The sequence below is a fragment of the Salmo salar genome, chromosome 11, assembly GCF_965601325.2.
Source record: "Salmo salar chromosome 11, fSalSal1, whole genome shotgun sequence".
Classification (NCBI taxonomy): Eukaryota; Metazoa; Chordata; class Actinopteri; order Salmoniformes; family Salmonidae; genus Salmo; species Salmo salar.
This window is the reverse complement of record NC_138301.1, coordinates 22,040,942-22,055,128: the sequence shown is the minus strand read 5'-3', so window position 1 is coordinate 22,055,128 and position 14,187 is coordinate 22,040,942. Positions and strand designations below refer to the sequence as shown.

At 42.6% G+C, this 14,187-nt stretch overlaps 1 protein-coding gene across 1 annotated transcript; it reads left to right on the top strand.

Annotated features, from left to right (window-relative positions):
* The first annotated feature begins 551 nt into the window (after window positions 1–551).
* Window positions 552–13,870, top strand: LOC106562227 (guanine nucleotide-binding protein G(o) subunit alpha-like). Its single transcript, XM_014126953.3, has 8 exons — window positions 552–995; window positions 1,158–1,200; window positions 8,287–8,428; window positions 8,729–8,889; window positions 9,446–9,574; window positions 9,696–9,825; window positions 9,920–10,073; window positions 10,241–13,870. Exons 1-8 carry the CDS (start codon window positions 878–880, stop codon window positions 10,426–10,428), a joined length of 1,065 nt encoding a protein of 354 aa, XP_013982428.1. The 5' UTR covers window positions 552–877; the 3' UTR covers window positions 10,429–13,870.
* Window positions 13,871–14,187: the final 317 nt, after the last annotated feature.

Here is a 14,187-nt window from a genome sequence, read left to right as displayed (position 1 = left end):
TACTGCACTGCAGACATAAACACACGCACACACACTCATCAATACATACATGTAAGCAACATAACACACACACACACACACAGGATAAAAACAATTGCTAGATTAATAATTAATACAATTGAAATGTTATGATATTGTGTTGTACCACCTTGTGTAGCCTATTGTTGCTCTTGACATTACATGAGCAAGGCCCTTAACCCTAATTGCTCCTGTAAATCGCTCTGGGTAAGAGTGTCTGCTAAATGACTAAAATGTCAAATATAAAAAGGCTAAAGTTATAGGCTAATGTTTACCCACTCTTAGTGGATTATACAGTCTATTTATAAGGACACGGAAGACAAGAATAGCCCACTTCCAGTATCGTGCGAGACCACGCCTTTTATGTAATAAAAAGGCCTATTATACATTGTATATTCAGCGAAATTATTCCACGAAGCAAAATGTGTCTTTAAAATCCCCGTTTGAATGTGGTCGCATCGGACGATTAGCGCCTGCCTTGGCTCTGACGTCAACGAGATTGTCTCCGCTAGGTGAGTCTCGCGCACACTGCCTCCCCTTCCCCTCCTCTCTCCGTCGGTTATTGTGAAGAGATTGAACGATGAGATCGCTCGCGCTCGCTGTCATCAGTGCCGCCCTATAGAGACCCCCAGCCCCGAGGCTCGAACACAACGACCCCACCCCCGCTCCAAGAGGGACGGAGCGCAATCCATAGAGGCACGGAGAAAAAACCCTGTTCTGACCCGGCTTTATTTGCCCTCAATCCGGGCCTCATGCTGTAGCAGACTGAACGATCGAGAGAGAGAGACAAACACACATATTGAGTCGGCGAGGGACAGGGCGGAATAGAGGAGAAGGGATTGTTCATTCGGCTCTAGACATGGGATGTACACTCAGCGCTGAGGAGCGCGCTGCTCTGGACAGGAGCAAAGCCATCGAGAAAAACCTGAAGGATGATGGAGTCACTGCCGCAAAGGAAGTGAAACTGCTACTGCTTGGTAAGACACCGTTTATAACGGGGGCTGCCCATTCTGCACGGTTCGGTTGATGTTGATGTAGATTGCAGAGAGCCGGGCCGGGGCGGCAGGCGCTCTCCGTGGTCCTGATGTCATGTCCCCCTAAAGACAACCGACTCTCACTCTGCTCTCTATTCCCTTTAGGGGGAGGAGAATCGGGCAAAAGCACCATCGTCAAACAGATGAAGTAAGTGCTGTTTTTTTTCTGAAATAGGCGTCTTTGACGAGGCCTGAGATTGCGCCTCCCCTGCCCATAGTGAGGCTGAGCCGCTAGCTCCGCCATGTTTCCTGAGAGGCCGTACCTCTGCCGGTGATTCGAGCACCTCCTGTAGACGGTAATTGGAGGCGGTGCTCACGGTCAGTAGCAGGCCGCAGGGGTGCTGTCCACTGACATGGTGCTGAAATTTACCCTGAGGTTTTTCATGCATCTATCGATAAAGAGGGATGGCGAATACATCGGTGTTTGTGAGTGTGTGTTTGTGTGCAGCCAATGTGTGTCTATGTGTGTATTAGTGAGGTCACTACACTACAGTTCCATTAGCAAATATCTCTGCTTTAATCTTACTGGCTTTAAGTGCCTGATATCGCTGAGAGTACTTTGCCTATAAAGCGGATTTACTCAGAAAATATGGCATCTAAAACCTCATCTAAACCTTTCCCTTTCTCATCTAAACCACTCTCTCATCTAAATCACTGTTCTTTTTCTAAACCCTGTTACTAGATTTCTTCTTTAAAGAAGACCTCTGCATCCAGGGCCCAACCAGAAAAGCACATTTTATAATATTTTCATGCACATAATAAAACATGACTGTTGCTATGCAGACATCCTCTCAAAAATCTACAATTTCAAAAACGTTGGGTTCAGTGCATTCACTGTACCTCAGCTCAGTCTCATCTGCCCCACACACACCCTGCTTTTTCCATCACACACACTACTCCCTCTACTCCACTCTGTTTCCTTCCATTCTAGCACTCTCTCCATATTTAATTATCCTGGGGGTTCTCCCTAGCGGTACAGACAGTTACCCAAAAGCATCGCTCAGGAGAGGCTTCTGTTGTGAACTACATATGTTACATTGGTTATATTATATAATGCCGAGATCAGGAAAGGGAAAACTGATCCTGGAGCTGAGATAGCATTGGCTCCTTGTGTGTGTACACATGTGTGTGCCTTTGTGTAGTTTTGTATGTATGTATATTGATAATGGTGTGTGTCTGGATGTGCTTACATCCATACGTTTATTTGCCAGAATTGTATTGACATGATAAACCCCTTGAGATACCCTATCATGTTTTACAAAGGAGTGTATTAATAATAATAATAATAATAATACATATCTCATTCAAAAATAAATCATAGGCATTATATGGAGTTGGTCCCCTTTGCTGCTATAACTGCCTCCACTTTTCTGGGAGGCTTTCCGCTAGATGTTGGAACATTGCTGATGGGACTTGCTTCCATTCAGCCACAAGAGCATTAGTGAGGTTGGGCACTGATGTTGGGCGATTAGGCCTGGCTCGCAGTCGGCATTCCAATTCATCCCAAAGGTGTTCGATCGGGTTGAGGTCAGGGCTCTGTGCAGGCCAGTCAAAGTTCTTCCATACTGATCTCAACAAACCATTTATGTATGGACCTAGGTTTGTGCACGCTGAAACAGGAAAATACCTTCCCCAAACTGTTGCCACAAAGTTGGAACCACAGAATTGTCTAGAATGTCATTGTATGCTGTAGCGTTAAGATTTCCCTTCACTGGTACTAAGGGGCCTAGCCCGAACCATGAAAAACAGCCCCAGACCATTATTCCTCCTCCACCAAACTTTACAGTTGGCACTCTGCATTGGGGCAGGTAGCGTTATCCTGGCATCCTCCAAACCCAGAGTCGTCCTTCAGACTGCCAAATGGTGAAGAGTGATACATCTCTCCAGAGAACGCGTTTCCACTGCTCCAGAGTCCAATGGTGGTGAGCTTTACACCACTCCAGCCAACGCTTGGCATTGCACATGGTGATCTTAGGCTTGTGTGCGGCTACTCGGCCATGAAAACCAATTTCATGAAGCTCCCATCAAACAGTTATTGTGCTGACGTTGCTTCCAGAGGCAGTTTGGTACTTAGTAGTGAGTGTTGCAGCCGAGGACAGACGATTTTTACGCATTACGTGCTTCAGCACTCGGTGGTCCCATTCTGTGAGGTTGTGTGGCCTACCACTTCGCTGCTGAGCCGTTGTTGCTCCTAGACGTTGCCACTTCACAATAACAGCACTTACAGTTGACCAGGGTAGAGGAAATTTGACGAAACTGACTTGTTGGAAAGGTGTCATCCTATGACGGTGCCCCATAGAAAGTCACTGAGCTCTTCAATACGGGCCAATCTATTGCCAATCTTTGTCTATGGAGATTGCATGGCTGTGTGTTCGATTTTATACACCTGTCAGCAATGGGTGTGACTGAAATAGCTGAATCCACAAATTTTAAGTGATGTCCACATATTTTTGGCCATGTAGTATAGCTGCGACCAGCAATGAACGGGGTTCTCAGGATGACAGAAAGGACACAAGATCAGAGTGGATTTACAGTGGTTTAAATACACAAATAAAAACAGATTCTTGATTTGTCAATAACTCAGCCATCTTTTGATCTTTTCTCAAACTAAGTTAAAGCAAGTACTATGTCCCTACATTCCAATTTTGTTGTCATTTGGTCCTTGGGTTCATAAGTAGAAGATGTTTGAAGTATTTTTAGAATATTTTAGCATTTTAGCCTATGTGCTAATATGCTTTTACATGTGGCCATCTTTGAATTCATCAATGTTATTTTCTCAAACTTGTTAGGGACTATTGTGATGAGTCCAAAGACCATATTTGGAGTGAATCTGACTTTTAGTCCATGAGAAGAAGATTTTTTTTGTGATTATTTTAAGCATTAGCGTTACATAGTGAATTTTTTTTTTTTTTTAAGATATCGATGCCAAACTTAACATGGTTCATCATGTTAAAACTTCTTATGGCTTGAATCCCGTTAGCGGGATCGATATGACGACAGCCAGTGAAAGTGCACGGCGGCAAATTCAAAACAACAAAAATCTCATAATTAAAATTTCACAAAACATACAAGTATTATACACCATTTTAAAGATTCTCCTTAATCTAACCACAGTGTCCGATTCAAAAAGGCTTTACGGCGAAAGCAAAACATTAGATTATGTTAGGACAGCACCTAAACTAGAAAAACCACACAGCCATTTTCCAAGCAAGCAGAGGCATCACAAAAACCAGAAAGTCAGCTAAAATTAATTACTAACCTTCGATGATCTTCATCAGATGACACTCCCAGGACTCAATGTTAAAAAATACATGTATGTTTTGTTCGATAAAGTTCATATTTATATCCATAAACCCCATTCTACATTGGCGCGTGATGTTCAGAAAATGTATTCCCACCAAAACTTCCGGTGAATGAGCACATCAATTTACAAAAATACTCATCATAAACGTTGATAAAATTTAGAACAGTTATTGAAAGAATTATAGATATACTACTCCTTAATGCAACCGCTGTGTCAGATTTTAAAATAGCTTTTCGGCGAAATCTCATTTGTCAATATTCTGAGTACAGAGCTCAACCATCAAAGCAAGCTATACAGATACCAGCAAAGTTCTGGAGTCAACTAAACTCAGAATTAGTATTATAAATATTCCCTTACCTTTGCTGATCTTGGTCGGAATGCACTACCAGGACTCCTACTTCCACAAGAAATTTTATTTTGTTCGAAATACTCCATATTTATGTCCAAATACCTCAGTTTTGTTCGTGCGTACAGATCACTATCCAAAGGCATAACGCGTGAGTGTAAAATAAGAGACAAAAAGTCAAATAGTTCCATTACCGTTCGTAGAAACATGTCAAACGATGTTTACAATCAATCCTTAGGGTCTTTTTAACATAAAACGTTGATAATATTCCAACCGGACAATAGCGTATTCATTACAGAAGAAAAAGAATGAGCAGCGCGCCAAACGTGCCCGCGCAGTAAACAACTCACTGGTCCCAGGCAGTCCACTGATAGACTGAGCTCCTATTGTCTGCCCAGTAACAGGAGACACATGAAACACGTTTCTAATGGCTGTTGACAGCCAATGGAAGCCTTAGGAAGTGCAAAATGACCCCACAGACACTGTAGTTTGAACAGGGATTAGATAGAAGAACTACAAATCATTTCCTGGTTGGATTTTTTCTCAGGTTTTTGCCTGCCATATGAGTTCTGTTATACTCACAGACATCATTCAAACAGTTTTAGAAACTTCAGAGTGTTTTCTATCCAAATCTACTACTAATATGCCTATCTTAGTTTCTGGGAGTGAGTAGGAGGCAGTTTACTCTGGGCACGTCAGTCATCCAAGCGACTCAATACTGCCACCATCCATAAGAAGTTAATGTTTCAAACTGATAGGCCATAGTGAAGTGGATTTATCAATAACTCAGCCATTACTTAACCAATCCTTTAGGTTTTCTCAAACTAAGGAAACACAAATTTCACAAATTTCCAAGATGGAGGAAAATCTATCCTGAAGGACCTCATGTGTCCATGTGGCAAATTTGTTCAGCTTGCGGAAAGACACTTACATGCAAAGTTTCAAGTGTCTAGGTCAAACGGGCAGTGGATATGAGGGTTTAAGTGAGACTGCTTATAACAGCGTCATCTATAGGCCAATCGGGGCATTTCTTTGGCCAAGTTAATCATGGACTCTTGTTTCTGTGTGCCAAATTAGAAAAAAGTGTGTGTGTGTGTGTGTTTGTGTTTGTATGTAGCAAGGTAAATTGATAATGGTATACAGTAATCTGTATTATTAAAAACCAACACCTTAATTATTAAAAAGCAAGTATGTTTTAATAGAACTTGATCATAGTGTACTAGTACAGACTGGCAAAGTGGTACGCACACATTAAGAGGCACATAATGAGGAAGGCTATGCAGCTTGAACATCTGTGAAAAAAAAGAAATCTAAGAAAAGGTAATTTAAATGTTTTTGAATTTTTTTTTATTTCACCTTTATTTAACCAGGTAGGCTAGTTGAGAACAAGTTCTCATTTACAACTACGACCTGGCCAAGATAAAGCAAAGCAGTGCAACACAAACAACAACACAGAGTTACACATGAAATAAACAAGCGTACAGTCAATAACACAATAGAAAAAAGAAAGTCTATATACAGTGTGTGCAAATGGCGTGAGGAGGTAAGAATAAATAGGCCATAGTAGCGGAGTAATTACAATTTAGCAAATTAACACTGGAGTGATAGATAAGCAGATGATGATGTGCAAGTAGAAAAATTGGTGTGCAAAAGAGCAGAAAAGTAAATAAAAACAATATGGGGATGAGGTAGGTAGATTGGGTGGGCTATTTACAGACGGGCTATGTACAGCTGCAGCGATCAGTTAGCTGCTCAGATAGCTGATGTTTAAAGTTAGTGAGGGAAATATAAGTCTCCAGCTTCAGCTATTTTTGAAAATCGTTCCAGTCATTGGCAGCAGAGAACTGGAAGGAAAGGCGGCCAAAGGAGGTGTTGGCTTTGGGGATGACTAGTGAGATATAACTGCTGGAGCGCGTGCTATGGGTGGGTGTTGTTATCGTGACCAGTGAGCTGAGATAAGGCGGAGCTTTACCTAGCATAGACTTATAGATGACCTGGAGCCAGTGGGTCTGGCAACGAATATGTAGCGAGGGCCAGCCGACTAGAGCATACAGGTCGCAGTGATGGGTGGTATAAGGTGATTTGGTAACAAAACGGATGGCACTGTGATAGACTGCATCCAGTTTGCTGAGTAGAGTATTGGAAGCTATTTTGTAAATTACATCGTCGAAGTCGAGGATCGGTAGGATAGTCAGTTTTACGAGGGTATGTTTGGCGGCGTGAGTGAAGGAGGCTTTGTTGCGAAATAGGAAGACGATTCTAGATTTAATTTTGGATTGGAGATGTTTAATATGAGTCTGGAAGGAGTGTTTACAGTCTAACCAGACACCTAGGTATTTGTAGTTGTTCACATATTCTAAGTCAGAACCGTCCAGCGTAGTGATGCTAGTCGGGCAGGCAGGTGCGGGCAGCAAATGGTTGAAAAGCATGCATTTGGTTTTACTAGCGTTTAAGAGCAATTGGAGTCCACGGAAGGAGAGTTGTATGGCATTGAAGCTCGTTTGGAGGTTAGTTAACACAGTGTCCAAAGAAGGGACAGATGTATACAGAATGGTGTCGTCTGCATAGAGGTGGATCAGGGAATCACCCGCAGCAAGAGCGTCATTGTTAATATATACAGAGAAAAGAGTCGTCCCGAGAATTGAACCCTGTGGTACCCCCATAGAGACTGCCAGAGGTCCGGACAACAGGCCCTCTGATTTGACAGACTGAACTCTGTCTGAGAAGTAATTTTAAAAATGTGTTGCATAATGTGTGAACCACCTTATAAGAATAAGATCTTCATACCTATGGATTATGCACCTTTTGAAGTCAATGGTATACTTATTTTTATTCATTTAACTCGGCAAGTCAGTTAAGAACAAATTCTTATTTAGAATGATGACCTAGGAACAGTGGGTTAACTGCCTTGTTCAGGGGCAGAATGACAGATTTTTACCTTGTCAGCTCGGGGATCTTGCAACCTTTGGTTAGTAGTCCAACACTCTAACCACTAGGCTACCTGCCGCCCCAATTTCTGAAGTGTATTCCAGACTAGGCTGGTGTAATGGATTTATAATCTGATCCTCAATATCGAAACGTTTCACGTCAATGTTGTTGAGGGTTTAAATGTACAGACCACCTTTGTCATTACAAATGTGTAACCTAAAGTGGCTATATTGGCTGCTACTGATGCTGCTGAGGTGTGAGTGAGTGTTTGTGTGTGAAAGAGAGAAGAAAAGAGAAGGTGGGTGGCACCCATTGATGTGCTGAGTGTATTTGGGTGTGTGCAAAGGAGCAGGCACTGCTTGACGCTCAGAGACAACCCTGTTCTTGGTCACATGAACGCGCGTACAGATGCACATACACTAAAGCGTCTGCTGAAATGTGAGTTCACTGAAGTGTGAATGTTTGTGTGTGTGCGCTCATGCACGCACACTTAGCCTACGTACAGTACGTGTGTGTGTGTGTTATTTTGTATGTGTTCTGATGTGTGTGTGTGTGTGTGTGTGTGTGTGTGTGTGTGTGTGTGTGTGTGTGTGTGTGTGTGTGTGTGTGTGTGTGTGTGTGTGTGTGTGTGTGTGTGTGTGTGTGTGTGTGTGCAGGATTATCCATGAGGATGGCTTTTCTGGGGATGATGTGAAGCAGTATAAGCCTGTGGTCTACAGCAACACCATCCAGAGTTTGGCTGCCGTCCTCCGAGCTATGGACTCTCTGGGCATCGAGTACGCAGACAAGGACAGAAAGGTGGGTACATGCTCCCTGCACCGGGTAGAGTTCATCATAGTGTACAACCAATGGCCCTTTCAAAACCTTACTTCAAAGTGCACTGCAAAGCAGACCTCAATGTTTCCAGTGGGGTATGGTGGTACACATCCAGGTATTCAGCTATACAGTCTTCAGCTCATATGTGTCTTAATAAATCTATGCATGTGTTTTTGTTTGTGTGTGTGTGTGTGCGTGTGTGTGCGTGCGTGCGTGCATGTGTGTGTGTGTGGTGATGCATGGTCATATCTTCTGTACATAATATCTTATGTGTGTGTCCAGGCGGATGCTAAGCTGGTGTGTGATGTGGTCACTCGTATGGAGGACACAGAGCCCTACTCAGCAGAGCTGCTGACAGCTATGAAGCGTCTGTGGGCCGATGCCGGGACCCAGGAGTGTTTCAATAGGGCCAGGGAGTACCAGCTCAATGACTCCGCTGCCTAGTGAGTACACACTAAGGGACCAAGCATATCGGAATGCATGAAACTTTAAATTAAGCATAATTCATGCATTGACGACAATGGAAGATTTGTGAGAAAGTTCCAGTTACATAACATATTGGAATTTGAGTCCATTTAGCTGCCTGTTCGTGAACAGTAACACAGTGCAAAGGTTAGTCTTTGAAGTGACTGCGTTGGTTAGTCTTTACAGTGCAAAGGTTAGTCTTCGCACTGTATTTTTGTAGCTCTACACTCTTAGAAAAAAGGGTTCCAAAAGGCCTCTTCGGCTGTCCGCATAGGAGAACCCTTTTTGGTTCTAGATACAACCCTTTTTGGTTCCAGATAGAGCCCTTTTGGGTTCCATGTAGAGCCCTCTGTGGAAAGGGTTCTACTTGCAACCAAAAGGGTTTTACCTGCAACCAGAAAGGGTTCTTCAAAGGGTTTTCCTATGAGGACAGCCGAAGAACCCTTTTAGGTTCTAGATGGCACCTTTTTTTCTAAGAGTGTATTACTGAAGCTCTACCCCCCCTCCCCTCTCCTTCCTTCTTTCTCTCATTAGCTACCTGGACAGTTTAGACCGTATTGGTGCTGCTGACTACCAGCCCACCGAGCAGGACATCCTGAGAACCCGAGTCAAGACCACTGGGATCGTGGAGACCCATTTCACCTTCAAAAACCTGCACTTTAGGTTACACCCACCACACACACATAGATTTACACATACAGTACACAACCAGTCCAGTATATTTGTTTGTAGCATATTGGTGGTGTATGTTATGGCGCGTTTATAACTCTTATGTTTCTTTCAGGCTGTTTGATGTTGGAGGTCAGAGGTCAGAGAGAAAGAAGTGGATCCACTGCTTTGAGGATGTGACGGCCATTATCTTCTGTGTGGCGTTAAGTGGCTATGATCAGGTTCTGCATGAGGACGAAACAACTGTAAGTACTTCACACACACTTCATACTACTCACAAACACACCACACATATTCTTAAACATGCATCTCATCTGTCTTATTTTTTTTCTTCTGCAGAATCGCATGCACGAGTCCCTCATGCTCTTTGACTCTATCTGTAACAACAAGTTCTTCATCGACACCTCCATCATCCTCTTCCTCAACAAGAAGGATCTGTTCGAGGAGAAGATTAAGAAGTCACCACTGAGTATCTGTTTCCCTGAATATACAGGTAAGACTTCCCTCCGGTCCGCATATACACAAACTCAGACAGACACACATGCAGAACAGATGGTCGTAAGTCTCTCTCACTCTCTGGCGCTGTATCTCTCTTCCTCTCCCACTCTTCTTTCTCCTCTCTCTCACCCTCACCCACCTTTCCTCCCAATCCCCCCATAGGTGCTAACACTTATGATGATGCTACCGCATACATTCAGGTGCAATTTGAGAGTAAGAGCCGTTCGCCCAACAAGGAGATCTACTGTCACCTGACCTGTGCCACTGACACAGGAAACATCCAGGTAGTGTTTGACGCAGTCACTGACATCATCATCGCCAACAACCTGAGGGGGTGTGGCTTATACTGAGGCCTAGCCCTGCACAGAGGTTGCATTGGAGGGTGTGAGGTGGTTAATAATAATAATAATTTTGATGATATTAAAAAGCATAATTATGTAAATCTACACGTCCAAAGGGACCCAAAGAGCTGCCGCCAGACACCACGACGGATTCTTTGCCATGTTCTGTTCCTCTATTCCTTTTTTTAATTTCAGAATTCCACCACCCCTCTTTTGTTTATTTGTTATCAACATGTGTTTCCTATTGAATGTCTTTCATGTTTTGTTGATTGTATGAACAACTGTAAGATGTATATCGGAAAAGGGGCGGTCCAAGGGGTATATTCTGTTTTCGTGCCATGTTTCGCAACAAATTAGACAGAAATGTTATGCATAGAGCGGAGAAGGTCCTCTTTTCCTTGTGATAGAGATTTGTGTCAGTTCTATACATTACATCTCTATCTGCAACATCCAGAACATTGAGCCACAGTGAACGTACCCCTTGGTGCTCCGTTTGCAGAGGTGATGTTGTGCTCTAGGTGATGATGTAATAGGGGAGGTACTGGTGGCTGGGGCGCGTAGTGGGGGTTCTGTCCAGCATTGGATAGAACCCCCCTCTCTGTTGGACTCACACAGGGCTGCTCTACATGAGCTCCTTCTGCTCTGTTTTATTCCTCTCTCTTTCAAACATCCAGAAGGGGGGGCGGTTCTGTTTGTGTGGCAGGCTCTGCCATTGGCCTCCTGCAGTGTGATGAAATGCCTGTCAGCCAATGATATATCTGTGTCGGGAAAGTGTGATATCAGTGCCAACCTTCTGAGCATGACAGATAGGGGAATAGAATTAGAGATCATTGATCACTTTCACACTATCTTTACAATATAATGCAATTGAAGGGACACAAACGCTTTATTATCATCAAATTATCTATGGATTTTATTTCAACCTCATGCCCTCCATGCTTCCTCCTACCTCCTAGAATCCCGTGCCACATATTTATTTCCTGTCCTGTCAGACCGGTGGAACACCACTTCCTGTCTCGGTCTCAGAGGGTCTAGAGCTGCTCTGATGGACCGTCTCAAATGTCACCTCCCATGTAGTGTACTACTTCTTCAAAAGTAGTAAATAGTATGGGGAATAGGTTATCATTTTAGACTTGCACACTCAAGTCCACTGGTCAGTGATGTATCATATGGTTGTCTCCTGGTCTCCTCTCACTTATCACTGAGATGAAAGGACTGGATAGGTTTCCACCGTGTTGTTTTCACTCACTAGTCCTTACAGATTTGTAGTTTTAGGAGAGGACAGCCACAGACCACTGACCAGTCTCTCTGCTTGTTCAAAAGGGTCTTCCTAGGTGCTCTTTATGTAATAAAACATGAATATGTGAATGCTCAGTTATTTGGAAGTTGAGGTAATTTGTAGATTAGATAAGCCACACAGTGCTTAGCTCAGGATGACCCTTGTGAGCAAGCATGCTGAATTCCAAATCCATCCATACTACCCCCTCTAGGCATTCCTGTAGATTTGAAAGGATTTGATTGGTTTAACCTTTTCATGTCCATAACGGAAATGTATAATATTCTTTAGTACACATGTTCTTTGAGTTTATTGATGGACAAATCTGAAGATTTTTTTTACATCGGCCAAAGCGTTTAAACAATACCTAAAGAAATCCACACACACACTCCTAGAGTGCATGCAGTATAAGCCCATCAAATGCAAGTCAATAGAGACTGGAGAGTGAGTGATTTTACAGCATTGTCCCTCTTTCTCAGATCTTAAACATGTTCACATCTTAATCATTTTTGCTATATAGATTGTCTGGACCAATATATAAATATAAAAACAATATCTAAAGAAATCCACACCCTCTCTATCTCACAAGCAAATTTAATGGAGTCATTTGATGAGATTTTTTTATCTGATTCTCAGAACATGTTCAAATTTTAATAATTGTCTCGACCATTATATATAAAAACAATATCTAAAGAAATCCACACACACTCCTAGAGTATATTATACAGCATAAGCAAATCCAATGTAAGTCAATGGCGAGTGAGGCCTGCTACAGCATTCGCCCTCTTTCTCTCCCTCTCTCACAAGCACACGCGTGTGTATACACACACCACAGACATCAATGCACACCATTTGTAAAGTGTTTCTCTCTGCAGTCTCCATTGGATTTGGAAATACTGCATGTACTCTAGAGGTGTGTGTGTGAGAAAGTGAGTGGATTTCTTTCAATATTGTTTTCATATTTATATTGGTCTGGACAATCTATATACCAAAAGTTATTAAGATCTGATCATTTGAACATGTATTCATATGACATGATTCATGTAATGTGTAAAATACAATAACCCCATGTGTCCAAAGACTAAATATGGTACGACACAGAAACGGCTGTAGTTCACAAACAACGAGTTGAATCATCTATTTTGTATATTTGGGCTTAAACGGGTCACAGAACAATACTTTATGCTTTTAAACTATATCATTCTGCATTGTATTTCAAAATACATATGCTGAAGTCATTTTAATGATTTTTATTGTCTTAAAATCCCAACTTTGGAGGTATGATAGATAATGACAATCTTAAAACGTCAACGTGGCATGTCTAGACACTTGTACTAACTATGTTATCACCAAATGTAATGCATTTACACCAAATAGAATTTGTTCAGTGCCACATTTGATAATATAGTACAAGGACATGAATGAGTTAGGTAATATGGTAATTGCGTCACCTTCTCTTCTGATAGAGTGAGTGGTATTTTTGACACACACACACACACACACACACACACACACACACACACACACACACACACACACACACACACACACACACACACACACACACACACACACACACACACACACACACACACACACACACACACACACACACACACACACACACACACACACACACACACACACACACACACACACACACACACACACACACACACACACACACACACACACACACACACACACACACACACACACACACACACACACACACACACACCTTTTTTTTAGATCTACAGACATGCGGCAGGGGTAGAGTTGGAATTCAGCAGCAGTCTCTCAGTGGGGAGTTTGGGTTAACCCTAACCCCTGACCTCTTAACCCTGAGCAGGCCACAGTCAAACCCCGGCTGTCACGTTCTCTCTTTTCACAGAGGAAAAGTACTGCTCTCCACTCATTCACCTGAAGATGCATCCTATCCCTCTATCACGTGTCGTTCCTCATTTCTCTCAATCCCCCTTTCCATTTTCACCTTAAACACCGTACTGTATATATATATGATTATACCAGATTTCTTTTTTTTTTTACTGTGAATGCTTTTGTTCTGCACCCCTTCCTCCTCCGTAGTTTATTGGTTGCTCTCTCATGTGGAATGTTTGTGCTGAGCCAATCGAATGTTGTGTTTACATTAAAGCCACACTTTTCCTAACTATTCCCACGGCCATATTGAGTATCTTTTTCACGTCTGTCTTTCTCCCAGTGCTTTGTTTGAAATCAACCCCCAAGCTCTTCTCATATTCTCATTGATCTGAAATGATCGGATGGGTGCAATATGGTAAAAGCTCCATTGACTCTTATGGTTGGATCGGTGGACTTTCCTCCATACTGCCTACATGTCTAATCCTCTCAGATCTACCAGAAGTGTCCAGGGGTAGATTTCAGACTGAAAACAGGTCTTATATGCCTCATGAGAGCATAAGGCCTAGATTCAATCCGATCTGCGTTATAGCGCCATTGACGTTTAAGGATAA